General features: G+C 47.7%; 1 protein-coding gene across 1 annotated transcript in view; it reads left to right on the plus strand.

The window, feature by feature from the left end:
* Positions 1–17672, plus strand: part of LOC149349731 (uncharacterized) — a 555241-nt gene that overhangs the window by 474569 nt on the left and 63000 nt on the right. Inside the window, exons 18-20 of the mRNA XM_089578770.1 lie at positions 5358–5654; positions 11273–11422; positions 12952–13234. Of these exons, the coding sequence (XP_089434896.1) occupies positions 5358–5654; positions 11273–11422; positions 12952–13234 (730 nt within the window). The remainder of the gene's footprint in view (positions 1–5357; positions 5655–11272; positions 11423–12951; positions 13235–17672) is intronic.

A 17672-nucleotide genomic window follows, 5' to 3' on the forward strand; every position in this document is an offset into this window, starting at 1 on the left:
ATAGGGTTGTTCACCTAATATTTTACACAATTAAAAGAAATAGGCTTTTCTGAGTTAGAAGAGCGCTTTCTTCGGCATAGCATAGTCAGCAGTGTAGCACATCAGAATAAGGCTAAGACGTGCTAACTATCAGGCTATTTAGCTAATAATAAGTAGTTAACTTTTAACTATTACGGTTAGGGTCCTTAATTATTTAGGGGCGCGTAGCCCGCCGTAATTAATATCCATATCAGTTTTTAGAATTTAGAAAACGCGGTTGCCGTCGGCTTTGTGGCCCACCAAATTTTGGCTATTTCGAGGAGTTACGTGCTCTGGAGAGGTTGCTTTGACTGGAAGCATTTCATAAGCGCATGTATTTTTTCGCGATGTAGCCAAAATTTGTTGGGCCACAGCGCTGAGCGTAACTGTTTTCGAAATTCTAAAAACTGATATTGATATTAATTATGGTGGGTCACACGCCTCTCAATAATTAAGGAGCCTAACGGCAATAGTTAATAGTTAACTATTGAATACTAGTTGTCTAGCCTGCTAGTTAGCACGTCTCAGCGGTATTCTGATGTACTACACCGCTAGCAGTGCTATGCCGAAACAAGGGCTTTTCTAACTCAGGAAGCCTATTTTGGAAAATTGTATGAAGTCTTAGGTGAAACACCCTGTATAGCCTTCATAGCCTACGAGAAAGCATTTGACTCATTCCAAACCTATGCAGTCACGCAGGCTTTGCGTCGCCAGGGTGTAGAAGAGACATATGTAAAAGTACAAGTGTAAAAGTAATAAAATCCCCATAAGGAAATGTGTCAGCGCGGGAGGCACAATCTTTCCGGTGCTATTCACCGCATGTTTACAGGAGATATTCAGAGAAGTTTATTGGGAATAGTTGGGGATAAGCGTTAATGGAGAATACCTCAGTAATCTGCGTTCGCTGATGACATAGTTTACGTTTTTTTATTGAGAGAAATGTGTTACAGAAATAAGTGTTTTGGTAAATCGGTACAGTGGGAGGTCCCTAAGCGAAGCTGTCATGGGGAAGCTGCCAGTCCTGCTAAGTAACTCAGGAAACGAATTGAAAGGCCTGATTGACGAACTAGGCAGGGAAAGCAGAACGCTGGGTCGAAAAATTAATACTCAGAAATTAAAATTAATGTTCAACAGTCTCAGAAGGTGACAGCAGTCTACGATAGGCAGCGAAGCTTTGAAAGTGGTAAGGGAATACATCTACTTAAAGCAGGTAGCGACTGCGCATCCGGAACACGCTCGCTCGTATTGGAACACATTGAGTCCGAATATGCTCGTCATCTTCGAATTTTTACTGATGGCTCTGTGGACAAGGCCAGAGGAGCTAGTTCTGCTGCCTTTCACATTCAATCTTTGAAGTGTACCTGGTCTGTTCGCTTTACTGAAGTCGTGTCCTCCACAACGGCCGAAAGAGTTGCCATTCAGGCGGCTCAGAAGAAGGTAGGGTTTTATACGGCTCAACCTGTTGTTATCCTTTCGGATTCAAAATCTGCCCTTCAAAGGCTAGAGCGTGGGTTCCCTACTAATGCTTTGTGTCTTAGCTCTCTACGTTTGTTGCATAATCTGAGCAGCAGAGGCTTCTCCTTACGCTTCCAATGGGTGTCCTCAAATATAGGTATCATAGGCAACGAGAGCGCGGACAGCCTCGCCCATAGGGCGCTGTCTGGTAACCCTTCGAGAAAAGTTCCCGAAGATGACAAGAGAATCTTCAGAGAGACAGTGCTGAGACACTTCACTTGTTTGTGGAGCTCACCCAAAAAGCCATGTCTGACCAAGGGTCTTCAAAGATTCCAAGCAACTTTACTGTACCGCATACGCACGGGCTCTGCTCGTACACCTGCGTGGATGTATAACGCGGGCCTGGCGTCGTCCCCATCATGTTCAACGTGGGGTGTGTGCGGTGATATAGGACATTACTTAATGTTCGGTACTCTTTACAACGCGGAAAGGTGCGTGTTGTTCGGTTCCCTCAAGAGGGCAGGACTCCCTCACAGCTCCCTTCAGGACATTGTTTTCCCGCGCGGGAACCAATTCTGTAGAAAGGAGGCTTCACGTCTTCTTTTAAAGTACTTACTGGACATGGGCCTAGTCTCCACATGGTGACAGCATGAGTGACTATTATTTGTGTTTGTGAGTTCGGTGCCGGATTGTGATATTTAGTTATTGTAGGCGTCGCTACGGTGGAGATTTGCCAGCAGAAGCCGCAAGGCTAACCCCACCTGTAGCTTACAGCCTCTCAACTCAACTCATCTCCGGACTACGAGAGTGAAATAAGTAGAAGAATAAGGATGGGGTAGGGAGCATTTGGCAGGCACACTCAGTTTATTTATAGCAGTTTACCAGTATCTCTCACGAAGAAAGTATATAACAGTTGTGTCTTACCAGTACTCACCCATGGATTAGAAAAGTGGAAGGTAACGAAGAGGGTTCAACTTAAATTAAGAACAACGCAGCGAGCAATGGAAAGGAAAAGGATAGGTGTAACGTTAAGAGACGGGTAGAGAGCAGAATGGGTCAGGGAACAAACTAGAGTTAATCACATCGTATAGCCGGACACAGCTCAAGAGCGAAGCGGCAAATTTATTTTTTTTATTTATTTGGTCATACTGTTAACCCTCAAATGAGGGTCGTTACAGGGAGGGAACAAAAACAAATACATAAATGAGCAATCATGAGTCAGAGTTCAAAATTTGTACACCATTTCTCAAAAATATATCAACACCTAGCTCATATTGTTGCACGTTCATACTCTCCACAACATCACTTGGCAATTTGTTCCACATTTCAATTACATCAGGGAAGAAAGAATACCGGTACACATCCGTACGTGTGTTAATAGGCTGTAGTACCCTGCTGTGGTTTTTCCGGGAACCACGTTTTAGAGGCGCTTTCACATAATGTTCTTTATTTATTTTTAATGTCCCTTGCATTATCTGGAAAAAAAGTTTGAGTCTATGTTTTATTCTTCTAATTTCCAGCGTTTCCAATTCACACTGCTGCATCATCTTTGTAACCGAGTCAGTACGGCGATACTTTGAACATATAAAACGTGCTGAAATCCGCTGTACTCTTTCTACCTTCTTTTTTAAGCATTTGTGGTGAGGGCTCCACACAGCATTCGCATATTCCAGAACTGGTCGTATAAACGTTTTGTAGGCGACTAACTTAATTTCTCTAGTTGCGTTTGGAAGTTTTCTCCTAAGAAAGCAAAGCTTATGGTACGCTTTTGAATAGATATTCTCAATATGAATACGCCAGTCTAGATTATGCGTCACTGTCACCCCTAAGTACCGGAAACTCTGCACCTCGACCAAGGTATTTTCTCCAATATTATATTCAAATCTGATAACGTTCTGTTTTTTAGTTACGTGAGTGTATGTAGATTTATTGTAGTTAATTACCATGCCCCATCTTTGGCACCACGAGTTTAATGATTGTAGGCATTTATTTAGTTTGATCTGATCTTCCGTGCAGGCTACATGCGTGTAAATTAAACAATCATCGGCGAATAGTTTAATTTTTACAGGTGGGTTAATATTAGACGGAATATCATTAATATGCCCTCAAAGGAAGACCTTCAGCCAATGGCGTGGACCTAATGCCATGACGTCGCTGTTAATCTGTTGTTAATCCCAAGTCAAGGTATGTTAATCATCCGTAACGCCAGTGTGTCGAGGGATTAACAACGTATTAACCGTGACTTCACAAAAATAGGTCGACGCCAATGGCTGGAGGTCCTCCTTTCACAGGCATTTGCCACTTCGTTTTTAAGTTGGATCCGAGTATAGTCGAAACCAACAAGAGCCGCCGCGGTGGCTCAGTGGCTATGGCGCTCGGCTGCTGACCCGAAAGACGCGGGTTCGACCCCGGCCACAGCGGTCGCATTTCGATGGAGGCGAAATGCTGCAGGCACATATAGTGTCGATATCAGTGCACGTTAAAGAACCCCAGGTGGTCGAAGTTATTCCAAGCCGTTCACTACGGTGTCTCTCATAGCCCGATCACTTTGGGATGTTAAACCCCATAAATAAAAAATCAAGAAGACATGGGCATGGGAAGGGCAAATGCGAAGGCCAGATAAACGATTTATTTATTTTATTTAGAACATACTGCAGGCCTACAGTAGGCCCAAGCAGGAGGGGCGAATACATAATATATGAAAAAAAGAACAGGTTTAGCAAAATTGAAAAATGTTAAATACAAGTTGTAACACAAAATACAGCAATAAATACAAGGCTCAGATGCAAAATACAAAAAGTAAACGTAGAAATAAATGGCTCTCAAATTAAATGCAGTGAAGAAAACATAGAGTCAAAAGAATCAGCTCTGGTTAAGAGATCTGGCGGACACCTGTTCCACTCCTCAATGGTGCGTGGAAAAAATGAGTATTTAAAGGCGTTAATCCTAGCACTGTAAGGGGTTAATGATTGTGTATGATGATTTCGTGTTTGGCGCGTAGTGTTAGGTTTGAGGAAGGGGTCTGCATTCATAGACAGTTTATGGTTTTTTAGTAAGAAAAGTAGTTTCAGTCTTTGAATTTTCCGCCGCAGCTGTAATGTTTCAATACCGTCATTAAGGGTAACAGAGTAGACTCCAAGAGAGGGCAAGCGCAGCAGAAGGCGGCAGAAAGTCAGGTGGCGAATGTGATTAGGAAGTTTGCGGGGTTACGGTGGCCGCAGCTGGCAGAGGACAGGGTTAATTGAAGGGGTATGGGGAGGCCTTTTTCTTGCAATTAACGTAATTAGGCTGACAATGATAATGATGTTCCTAAAAGCATCACCATCATCGTCTACTATCTGAGATGTTTGGTGCTCACTGTACCATAAATATACTGATACCGGCCAGGAAAAAGACTACAGCTAAAAGAGTACGTGTGTCATTCAGGCTGGAGCATGCCTGTTCGCTATGCTGCTACTGCCAGTTATTAGAAGTCTTTGAACAAAGAAACTGGCGAAACAATATTATAGATTGGATAATTTTCGATAACAAATGCACCGACAAAGCGCATCTTTGTGGTCCATCCCCAGTCGTGCCGGTGCCACAGCCAGATTAAAAGAACGCTAAAACGACACACTGAAGAAACGAAGGCCGGACATGTAGGGCTTGTCTTGAACTCGTCTCTTCTTCGTGTCATTTTAGCGCTATTTTCGTCCTTCGAAAAGTATGTCTGACCAACTGCTCCCCCCAATCTAGTTCGTTAAGATTTAGCGCCTTACCCTTATTCAAAGTGGGAACGACGCCTTAGTTGAAGTATATGCATGCCAGCCAGAATGTGATCCGTGATCAGCGGTGACTGTTCGAATGGGGCCTCATGCTCCTCTTCTCTGCGTGTGGCCCTGCAGGAAGGCCTGATCCCCGAGCCGCCGGGCCCCGGCGAGTGCAGCAGCAGGATGTCGTCGGCGGAGGCTGACGACAGCCCCGCCGAGTCCTCGGATGGGGCCGGCGAGCCGGCCACACCCACGAGCCGCTCGTCGGGCAGCTTCCTGCGCGCGGTGCCCAAGCGGCGCTCGCTCATCCTGCGCCAGTGGATCGGCTCCAACGGCAACCGATCGCCCACCGGGCTACACAACGCGGTCAGCCTCAAGGAGTGCCTGCCTCCCTGCTACCACACCGCCAAGAACATCGGCAAGACCATTAAGGTATGCCTCTTCGAGCTGTCTGCCGCATCCGGTAATTATGTCTCAAACCTACGCCTTAGGCCGTGAGAAACACTGTCAAGGTGGGCCCCGCAATAATTTTTACCGTATATGAGTTTCAACCCGAAGCCCCAGAACACTCGGACACTTTCTGCGTCTTGCCCGCATCGGAATGCAGAATCCACAGCAGGGAATCCACACCAAGGAACCGCGTGCTTTAAGGAGGAAGAGGGAAGGCAAGGATGTTAACCAAAGGGGTGTTCTGGTTGGCTAACCTGCATTGGAGAAGAAATAGGGATGACGAGATTGAGAAGGGAAAAAAATAAAGGGCGAGGGGCACAGTCACAATTGGTCTCGTAAACCAGTAGCTGTCAGAAGCAAAACAGCGCCTTGTAGGCCTCGAGGCAGTCGATTGTTGTGTCCACGGCCCCAGGATCTTATCCTCTCTTAATGGGCGAGGATCGAGGCGGTCGAGAGTACAAGTGCATGTCCAACACTTTTCCAATATTCAAAAATTTCGAATATTGGAATAGTGTATGATACTGTTGCGGAAATATTGAAGGAAGGGTCCACTCTTCCGCTGTGTAGCAAAATCTTTCTTTTACAGTGTTTCCATCGCTCGCATCTACCACTTGGGTTTGCCATAGAAAACCAATAAGAAACTCTTTTCACGACAGCAGGACGTTAATAATAGCAAAACAAAATGCAAGCCTGCCGACGGAAGGTCTGCAGCCATATTGATTTTTATAGTGAAATCTAGCAATGTATGAAAAAAATGCGTTCATAAACTGTTTCCCGTTCAAAAATGCTTTTGTCCGAGAATTGTTAGGTATGTTTTGGTGCTTAGTAGCAGAGAACCACAGCTGCTGAGCCATTATGATCCAGTATCGCTATGGCGTCGCGGTGTTAGGCGTCAAGACTGCCTTGATCGCGGAGGGGTGCTTCGCACAGCATTCGTCTTTTGGCTCTGCTAGCTTCGCTACCCCGTCAGCAGTTATCGTCGCGCAGCTGCCGAAAGGCTCCAGCTCAGACGTATTAAATGACGGATATCCAGTGACATGTAATAAAAGTCGTAGGGACGTCCACTTTCTCTTCCAGCGCCAAAAAAATTGATCGATGGCCGCCTTAAAGTTTTCGAAAAGAAAGGAACTGTAGTCCTGCATGCATGATCTGCACGCAGGACCTGCATGTGTTCGGGACAGTGAAGCGATAGTGAAGCGATAGTGAAGCGATAGTGAAGCGATAGTGAAGCGCAGCCTCCAAACCTAAATATTCTGTTCAATAACCGTACATTTGATATTGTCGAACATTTTAAATGCCTTCGGGTGGTGTTTTCATTCAATATGCCCTGGGATGGTCATGTCAGTCATGTATCACAAAAGCTAGCTCAGTTTACCGGGAATTACAGGTCGCATGCTATCCCTACTCCGTGTACAGGTGAAACTGTTATTATACAACGCACTGTTTTGCTCTCATCTTAACTACTGATATTTAGTCTGGGGAACGGCACCACGTTCTGCCCTGCAGACGATTTACCTACTGTAAAAGAAATACATACGTCAAATATACGATGCCCCTTATGCAGCGCCCAGTGCGAACCTTTTCCGTACTTCAAGAATAATTAAAATCTTCAACCTTTATAAATATCGGTTAAGCTTGAGAGTTAAAAGAGAAACAAGATACAATATCGGCAACTTGCATAGGATCGCCAATATGCAAACAAGAGACTGCGCTTATAAAACAAGACATAAGGAGACCTGGCTCGTGCCCACTCCTCACCTAAATTTGTTTAAAGAAGGAATCTGTTATCTACTTCCGTCTTTACTAAACGAGTATTAATTGAATGGCTTTGATTTATTTTCATGCACGTATAAGGAGCTTCGTGCTGTCTACGTACACATTGCAGTATAACTAATATTTTGAGCATTGTTACCGGTGCACTCCATGAGTGCTGTAACATATCCATGAATACTTGCTGTTTTTTTTATTTTATTTGTGACACGAATGTTTTTTCGGTGAGCGTGTGTGTCTGCGTTTCTTTCTTATTTATTTCCTCTTTTGCTCTCTTTGCAATGTTATTTAAATATGATTCTTCTCGCTTGAAGTTTCCAATGATGACTGACCTTATTGTACTGTAATGTTGTACTGTACATGAGTTATCTTTCTGTTTACGTGTCTGTGTGATGGTAACGGATGCTGCCGCTGTGCCAAACTGGGTGCTGCGGGCCAGTCCAACTGTCAATGGACAGCTTTTTCTTGCAGCTCCCATCCATGTGGAAATTTCTAGGTGGCAAAATAAACTGATTTGATTTGAATAACTGCAGAACACAAAGAGTGGCGCAGAAGTATTCTGTTTCTAGACGATATTTGGTTCAGGGCCCTGAACCAAACACGTGTGCAAACTTTTCGGGTTCTCCACACCGACCTGTCCCTAGCTACAGATTATGACCGTGAACCGCTTTTCTGTCGCAGCGGAACAGGCGGCAGGAGGACTTGTGTCGTGTCTAATACGCACGTGCGCACGTGCAGAGTTTGTGGTGACTTATTCTTCCTGAAATGGTACGAATGGCCACTAAACCGCGCACAGCTCCCCTCTGCGTCTTACCTTGAAGTAGAAAGTAAACATCTGAGTGTCATTACGGCGGCCGTGCCACCTAGGTAACGGTATCCTGCGGTACTTTCCACAAGCGTCCGTCGCCTCTGTTGTCACGGCATCAAAGCGCTGCAGCTTGACAGCGTTAAGGAGACAAAACAGTCTGGTGAGAGGAGGAGAAGGGCCCCTATGAGTGCGTCGTAAAGACAGAACGATACAATAACGTTGACGGCAACACGTTTTCTATACTCTGATGCACTGAAGGGGCAAACGCTTGTCAAAGGTGCTCATACCACTTCCCAAGTGGCTGCTGCTGCATGCTCGGAACTGTCCTTGAAGCACCTGGAGGTTCGTAACGCCAGAAGCAGCGCAAAACCCTCCACAAAGCGTCTGTTGTTTGCTCTTAAAGGTGCACTGAAGAGGAATCTTAACTCGTCTTTTTGCCGCGGGAACTCGACCTACACTTTCCGAGCATGCTTAGAAACTTCGATTTATTGCCCTGTGCGGCCGATTTCCCTGATTTATTTGGAATAACGTCCGGCTCCCGCCTCTTTTTTTTTTAATTCCCCGCATACGGTGGGAGGAGTCGACCAACGCATGGAGTGCCTTTCAGGCAGTCGCGTGGCGACTTTGCTTTCGCTTTTATTTTGTTTCTTTTAGGTTTCCGTGAATGAATGGGTATACTCAGAGACTACACAGCTGCAAATTAGGCCCAAAGAAATAAAAATGCGCGTGGACTCTCTGCTTTCGCCGATCACTACGTATCACTCCGCCAATGGCAGAACGGCAAGCCGCCACGGGACTGGCTGAAAGGTTTGTCGACTCCTCCCACCGTTTGCGGGAAATTTAAAAAAAAAAAGCAGGAGCCCGAAGTTAATCCGATTTAAATTAGGGAAATCGGCCGCGCAGATCAATAATTTGAAGTTTCCAAGAACGCTCGGAACGTATAGATTGAGTTCTAGCGGCAAAATTGTGAGTTCAAATTCCTCTTCAGTGCACCTTTAACAAAAAGTGCACAGAGCCGCCCGTATATACCCACGTACAGACACTGATTAGTGATCGCAGTGCATTTTTTTTATTTGTCTCCTTGCTGCATCGGAACCGTGTTTTTGTCTCAGTACCACTCGCGCAGTTTTCCAGACAGGAAAGTTATGCCGTTAGGAAAGTAAATCGCAACCAATGCTGAATTCGGATCCAGATGAAATTCCAGTGGGGCGGGTATTTAATAGCGTACGTATTAACATGTCGGTCACGACCCACGACTATATAATGCGGCAATTTAAATCCGCGGCAGTCGCAAGTAACTGGCAGTGCTCAGTCAAAACTGACGCCAGAAGCCTCCCACTCAACCTTTGTATTAAAGGCATATTTCAGGTACTGTGAATTGGGTCTATTTTGAATATGCAGTGAAATATGAAATGTTATAGCCTTCACTGCAGCGCGGAGCTTAACAAAGAACCCAAGTTTTCTATTTTCAACCCTTCGCTTCAAAATAAATAAAAAATACCCACTGAAATTGCTTTGACTGCGTGACCTTTTGAGCAGGCAAATTATTACTCGGAAAACTATACAGCATCTCACCTTTGCTTTTGTATCTAGCATAAAATGTCGATGTATGCAGGTCAGGAGTCGCATTTCTCCTCTGTTTTGAATTCCTCCGCGAACGCGTCTCCCAGCAGATTTCCTCGCGTTTTTGTAAACATAGCGCAATCCCTGACCAGTGGCATGAGTGAAGACTGTCCTCTTTGTCATTGGGCATCGCTAGCAGCCCCAGTTAGGTTATTCTGTCTTCCCTGGAATCTCGCCCACTGCGAAGCCTCCATTAGCGATACAGCTGCCTGATCCGAAGAAAGCGGGAGGCGCGACAGTCACCCTGCCGAAAATGTCGCCAGCTCTATTGGGTCCAGGCACGCGAGGCAGGGATTCCAGCGTCATTATCCGCCGACCGAAAAAGTGTTCTTATCCCGCGAAAGCCAAAGAAATAAAAACGGGTTTGAGGAACGTTTTGCCTTTTTTATTTTTATTTTCACCTCGCATTTTCCCGTACCCGTAAAGGGAGATGAGCGTTTGCTTGTTTGACGGCTACGTTACCGCGACCTTTTTGTGGCCACTTTCCCCCCGTCGCAGAAGTCTCACGACATGCCCTGACTCCGAAGGAGACCAAACTCACCAGCAGTGCACTGTACTCTTTCCATATTTAGTTCTCCTTGGTGTCGTCACGAACGCGTTCTTGGAACTCACTTTCGCAAGCGTCGGGGACTTTCGCTGCCATTCACGCAGGCGCCTAAAGGAGGTAGCTCGTGTTGTCGCTACCATCAAAGAGCTGCCACAAACATCGTAACGTGCTGCCTGTACACTACAACTGACGCTCTGTATTTTTTCTCTTCGACACAAGCGCACGGCTTCGTTCAATCCTTGCGCGCATGCGCACAAAACAGCACTCGGCTCGCCACCACATGCCGAATTTTAATTTTCCCTTTTATCTTCTTTTGTGTTGTTATTTTCTTCATTTTATTTTTGTTCTTTTCTTCTCTTGGTTTTACACTATGCGCTTGCGGGACGTTTTGAAGTGAAACTCCGGTCCTACAGCAGCCACAGACATGCTGCAATGTTTGAACTGTCCTGAGCAGTGGCTATGGACAGGTGTTGGAGCGGGAGGCTGGGGAAGAGATGAGGACAAAGGGGAAGGTGGGGTCCACATTCACAATGCATTTTTTTTTTTACTTTATTCGTGGTGGGAAAAGAGGGCTGGCGTAGTTCTTAAACAGAAAATTTTGCCGCTAGGGCGGTTGCCCACTCTCCCCGGTTCTCCTTTCCTTTAGATCCACCCTTGTGAGCAGCGACAGTTTTCATCGGCAAAGCCGATTCAGCGGTCTGTATAGCTTCCAAATTTCGCGCCAGTTGGGGTGCTGTGATCTGAATCGCGATGCTTGCGGAGAGTTCGCAAGTGGTGTATAGTATAAACATGATGAAACAGGCACGGCCGCAAAAGCTCTCGCGCGCGGTATCTCTCTCGTCGGCCACGCAGGAGCAGAAGCGCAAGCTGTTCCACTCACCGCTCTACGAGAGCGAGATCCACCTCAAGAGACTCTACATCCAGACATGCAAGCGGCTGCCTTCCTACGGCTGCCACGTATTCCAGGTGAAAGAGCTGCTCCGAGGCAAGACAAAGAAGCGGGTGAGTGCACCGCCTCCAAAGCCACGCTGCACCGACAGCCAATGGCGCCGACGAATCGCGATCGCTTCGCGCCTCCGTGGCCCGAGTGCCCGCTGAAGCCTATTAACTGTGCGCGGGCCGTAACGAATGCATTTTAATTGCATTTGTTATATGATACAGTTTTGCTACCGCGTTGTTCTCTATTGTTTATTACAGTCTTCGTCTAGTTGGCCCTGCATTGTAATATGGGTATTTTTGGTAGCACCTTGGTGCAGCGTTATTGTGCGGATGTTTGAAATTTTGGATGGCGTAGAAAGTGGCATCGCATATGCCTACACTGGTCATTAAATGTGATGGATACATAATGCTTATTTTGTTGGTAACGTGTTTCGTATTTGCTTATGTTGCTATCATAAAATTTGACCTGTGTGCCGCACCTTCCATGTCCAAGTATGCACAGTCCCAGCGAAGCCACAATTGGGCTTTTTTCCTGCGTCGCCCTTCAACGTTAATATTTATTCAGAGCTTAGCCGCAGATTTTCACGAGTGACTAACATAAGCAGCACCGCAGTGATCTCACCACAGGCTTGACACCGGCTAAGGCGGTTTCGAAACGTACTGGCGACATGGACCGTGCAACAGACCAGGATGGCCGGCAGATTATAAAAACGCACAGAAACATACCAATGCGGCTCCGTACGGATCCACGATCCTCAGTAATTCAAACAATGAACCTGCTCATCGGAGTGGTGAAAGGTGTAATCTTTTCATATCAGCACTCCATGTCCCTGGGGGCTGCCTGTAACTTTTGAGACTACAGATGTTAATTGTGCAGAAGTGTATTGTTTTGAAACTCCAATTTGCTAAACCGCCCCAAAGGAGTCTACAGCATAACCTGAAGGAAGCGGGTTTTAGTTTGCGTATGTTCCTCAATAAATGCTCTCGCCAGCTTTTATTCGCTGATTGCAGGGAGTAGCGCAGCGTATCAGCAATATCGCCAGAGATAGCGGCCCTCGTGCTATGTCTCTGCATCACTAGAACTGTGCAGTGACGCCGAAGCTGAGGCCCCCACCCCGTCGCGAGCTAGACCACAGGGATTTCGGAAAGCGCCTTATAGCGCGCCTCATTCGTGGCGGCCCATCTTTCTGTGGTCGGTGAGGTGACACAAATGGGCCTCGCCCATTGACGCTGTCCAAGGAGAGCTGGCCAACGCTCAGGACTGTAACTGAGCCGTGTCTTAGCAGCAGCGTTACTGTAAGTGCTCTGCTGTTCAGTTGGGCGCGCTGCGCTGCACGCGAGCAGATTTTTTCTCGGTATACGTACGGGCGCCTCCTCATCCCGCGGTGTTTTCCGCCTCTCCCGCGGGACGCACCCTTCGGGGAGCGCGCATGACCGCGCGTCGAGATGCCGGAGGTCACGTGCAGGCCGTTCCGAGGCGCGTACCGTTGGCCTTGGCGGCTCCGCTAATGACGCGCCGAGGAGCCCTTCATCCGCGTCTAATTATCGCCTTTCACGCGCGGCGAGCTGAGCGGCTGGTGTCGTCGTCGCAGGCGCACCGCGTCCTGGGCATCGGCATCGAGCACGTGGTTCTGCTGGACAGCAAGACGCTGGTGCTGGCCAAGTCGCAGCACACGAGCGAGCTGCAGCAGTGGCGCGCCGGCGGGGGCCGCTCGCACGACCGACTGGTGCTCGAGTTCCGCGGCACCAAGTGGTCCTTCGTGGCGGCCCAGTCGCTGCGCTCCATCAGCTCGGTGCTCTGGGAGATCATGCAGGACCTGGACGCGCGCTTCCTGGATGAGCAGCTCATCACCACGCGCGAAGAGCTCGACAAAGGTCAGCGAGCGACCCCAAACCCCGTAGCGTCCTTTCTGGCGGCTAGACGCGGCCTGCAGCGTTCCTCCTGTTGCCCACGCATGCAGTCGCAGGTGTGAACAGGCCACTTCTAGCCGCCAGAAACCCAGCATGGTGATGTCGTGCTTTCTTACCGTCCTTAAATGGTACGAGATCCTTCTGCACCTTCTGACGAGCTTTCACCGCGAGCTTGTTGACCATAAACGATTCTCTTTGGTGAGGGCTCGTGGAAGCATACGTGTTCAGTGGCACCGTCGTGGTATACCTTCATCTGGACCTGCCACGAATGGCTGGGTAGTGCAGACCACTTTTCAAGTTTATAGAGCCCAGCTCCACTTTGCAGGCCTGCATCGCGGTGCGAATTCGTTCAGCTCCTACGGGCAGAGATCTCCCTTTTCAGGTTGCCTTTCTTCCAGTATTTCTAGTCTGTTCCAGAGCAGTGTCTACTGTAAGTCACTCCCCAAGGGAAAAAATATGCGAAAAGCACAGCAGCATACAAGATTATTACAGAGAGAAATTTAGTAGCTTCTAGCTGATGATTACACAAAAGGTGAGACTGCATGAAAAAGAAAAGGACAGTATACATAGGAACGAAAACGACACCGCAGTCCTGCCTTTTCGTGAAGTCCTACCTTTTGTGAAATGAACCAGATAGCCGACAGGAACGTTCTACTGGTGATTACGTACCTGCCCAGCGGTAAACTGAGCAAGTGTTCGTTTCGATGACATCTCCTCAAGAAATGTGTCCACAACAGTGCATGACCCATCAGTGTCACAATCGAAATAATCGCGGGAGACCATGTGACTTTTCCTCGCGCTTGGATCTTTCCTCTGTAGTCGACAGTTACATTCTAATCATTCGTTTAGTGCGACTCTTGCTCCCCCGAGAGCAAAGCATTAGCTGCGCAATTTTTGTGCAGCACAGTTCGCGGCGCACACCGTTACCTTCTGTACGCATACCATGTAGTGGCTAGCGCGTGCGCCCGCGCAGAATACTGGTTGGTTGCTTAAGTGGGTTCACCTTGGCTGCAGAGACTAATCTGACGCAACAAAAAAGGGTGCATCACTATATCAGTACCATATATCACATTGTACCTGTCACAGATCGTGGCTGGTACAAGCAGTACACAAAAATAGCGATTGCGGGTTGCGGCTCTCGCAGTTCTTGGTTATAGTTAATAAGGCAGCTGTGAGCGCAGGAAGTAGCCGTGTCCGGTCACGTAGAAGCTGTGCACGAATAAAAATCCCGAGGCAGATGCGCACTTAGTCAGGAGGCATTAAACGAAACGGAGCATGCTCATTGTGGGCATCCTTTTTAAGCTTCGAGATGAGCAACGCACATTCTAGCCCAGCAGAACACACGCGAAAGCGTAATCACTTGTTGTTATGATGGGAAGCCACGCTTAAAGCGATGACAGCGGTTGGTGTGGTCTGCCAAGCATTGCTGGCGCACACTCGGCTCCTTCACTGAAGACGCATTGCACCGTCTTTGTAAGACACCCGCTACGTTCGGAAGCTGCAGTGACCTACGAAACGCCTGTGTACACAAAACTGCCAACTAGTGGCACTCCGCAATCGCTGTTAGATTCATGGTGCATGCGCGTGCATTCGTGCGTGCGTATGGCGAGTGTGGATGCATGTGCGCGTCGTTAGCGTAGTGGTTTAAAATAAATTCTTGATAGGGGTGCGCAATATTATTTTTATTCCTTTCTTGAGTGCCCACTCAGATTTATGTAATGCAACCCGTTGCAACAAATCAACGAACCAAATGAAAGCGTAATAATTAATTTCATGACCAGCGTTGTCTTAAACTTGAACCCCTGAAGCGCCAACAACTCCCATAGCGAAAGTACGTCCCGCAAGAATTAGTTTTGCTATGGCGGGATTTGCACTGCGATTTGTAACGTTCTAATTTCTGACCGGTGTGCTTTTAAGTGTAGCGTTCTAATCTTATTTCTCTTTTTCGTTTTTGATACTGTTCTGTCGACAGTAGCAATCCCCCATCCACTTCTCCACACACTCAACTGCGCAAGAAAAAAAAGGAGAGTCCCGGCATCAGCCATTGGACGTTCGCATACTGCAATGCAGTTCACAGAACTGCCAATCAATCTCATGACGTATGTCTGTGCACGTCATTTGAGACGAATGACGTAAGAGGCATGAAGATAGCGGCTGAGCACACGCCCACTTTTGCGAACAATTGCCGCTAAATCCCACGGCGAAAAATAGAAAGCCCTAGGGAAGAGCACGCCCGATAGCGCCGATAACGGCTGCCACGTTCACGCGATGTGCAACTTTCGCGCAAACGTCGAGAAAGCGGCCCGCGCAGAGTCACGTGTTCACGTGCAGCTGTGCGGAGTAGCCTATACGGCAGGGATCTCAAACTCACTGCTGTACGCGGTCCGCATTGGCAGACTTGTCTCCCGCGTGCCAGTAACTAGAAGGGAGAGGAAGGAAGGGTGAAAGAGGGAGGAATGCGCTCTCCCCTTGCCATCTATGATTAATTTTTCTGCCGTCTTCGACGCAGCAAATGTCTAGGGTGACTCAAATTCGTAGTGTGAAGATGTCTGAGGAGTGGTTATTATTTATTAATTGGCAGTGGAGAGTACGCATATGCCTCGTAATACTCGGTTAGCAACGAGCCGGTGTAAAACTGTGAACAGCGATAGACAGGTACTGTACAGGCGTAAAAAAAACAATATTTCAAGGGCACGGCGCTTCCCATGCAATGTTGAAATCTTCAGGGAGTGGACCCCACATGAAGGCCCTTGCGGGTCGCGTGTTCGAAGCTCATGCTATATGGGATATTCATGCGACGTCACCAGCCTATCTGGACCGGCACACTGGTGCAAAGGGAGGCATAGTTGGTGCCGTTGCCACAACCGTAGGATAATATGTCTGGCCATGCGAGCTCGTGCTAGCGCTATTTGCAGGATTATCAAAATGGTTGTCGCTTTCAATCTTTGGCTCCTTCGTCTGAGGCCACTGAGAGCGATATCCCAGCAGTCGAAGTTTGCAGAACTGCGCTCCAAGAAATTGCATTCTCTTCGCTCGAACGAGGCCCGGCACCGTGGCTGTTTGCATACAGTGGCGAGTAAAAAAGTATAGTACAAGGGAGTTGGGTTGCAAAAAGAAAGAGGGGGGGGGGGGGGGAGAGAAAGAAAAGAAAAGGGGGAGGGGGGCGGCTCGGCTGGCTGAAATCAGCGCCGCGCATCGCCATTCCGCCACTCTGGTTATCGGTCACTTCTGCTCATCTGTTTTACTCGCCACTATACCTAGGGTTCAAACCACCAAATGGCGCTAGCATCACAAAATTATGGGCGCTGTAACGCGTGTGAATACTCCCTATAGGCTCAGTATCTCCTGCTTGCTTGCGGAGCATCGACGACGCATAGGGACAGTGTGATACGCAAACTGCTGCGCACAGTAATGCGACGGTTATCCGTGGTTAGCGCCAGCTATCGATGAAGTATCGGAGCACGTAACCAGCTGCTTAACGTGGCGTATCCCCAGACAGATCGTGGCCTTGAGTCTGCCCCTTGAGCTATGTAAGCTCTTTGTGAGCTTGTGAGTTGGGATATTCAGCGAGACGATATTCAACGGGCCGGTGAATCGGCCAATCATGAATTGAACTTCGTGAAAGGCAGGAACGGAATAGCTTCGTGAATGAATCTCGCGGTTCAGTAATGGATGAGTTGAGCAAAAAAAAGTAAGACTGAAATGTACTTGGCTCTCTCTTTCTTTTTTCAATTTTACTTAGTCCAATACTCAAGCGGGCTTTCACGGACAGGGGGAGGGAAGATGGGGAGGGGGACTGTTTGAGGACAGTGAGGAAATAATTGCAGCAAAAGAACACACATAGCTCTAAACGAAGTATGTTAACACAAAAAAAAATAATGTATTACTTCTGGGAAGCGACGCAAGAGACAGTATTCTAAAAAAAAAAAAACATGCTGTGTAGGAAGGAAGGTCATTATTAACAGCATTTGAGTTAGCATTTTCAGCGATCAATCTTGGAAGGTGGCTCCATTCGTGCGTGTGTGTGGGATGAACAGGCGAACGTCCGTCTGCGTCCTGTTCTGGCAGTGCAAACTGATAATATATCGTACGTGACTATACTGAGTTAGGCACCCCAAGATGATCAGGCCATCTAGCGGGAATGTGGAACAAACAAACGTGGGCAGGGATCCTTGTGGGTCTTTTCCTGTCCCGACAGACGGCGACACCCGCCCACGAATAAAGGAGCAATCACTTTTTAGCAACCACCTAATCGAGCCATACGGCTACAGAGAAAAACTGTATAGCTCTCACAGAAGCCTCGCGGTTGAAGAAAAATTCTTCCCGGTCCGGGATTCGAACCCGGGACCACCGTCTCGCCGGAGCAGCCGTTCTACCAACTGAGCTAACCAGGACGGCTAGC

Source organism: Amblyomma mixtum, chromosome 3 (assembly GCF_055824585.1).
Source record: "Amblyomma mixtum isolate Tamu chromosome 3, ASM5582458v1, whole genome shotgun sequence".
NCBI classification, from domain to species: Eukaryota; Metazoa; Arthropoda; class Arachnida; order Ixodida; family Ixodidae; genus Amblyomma; species Amblyomma mixtum.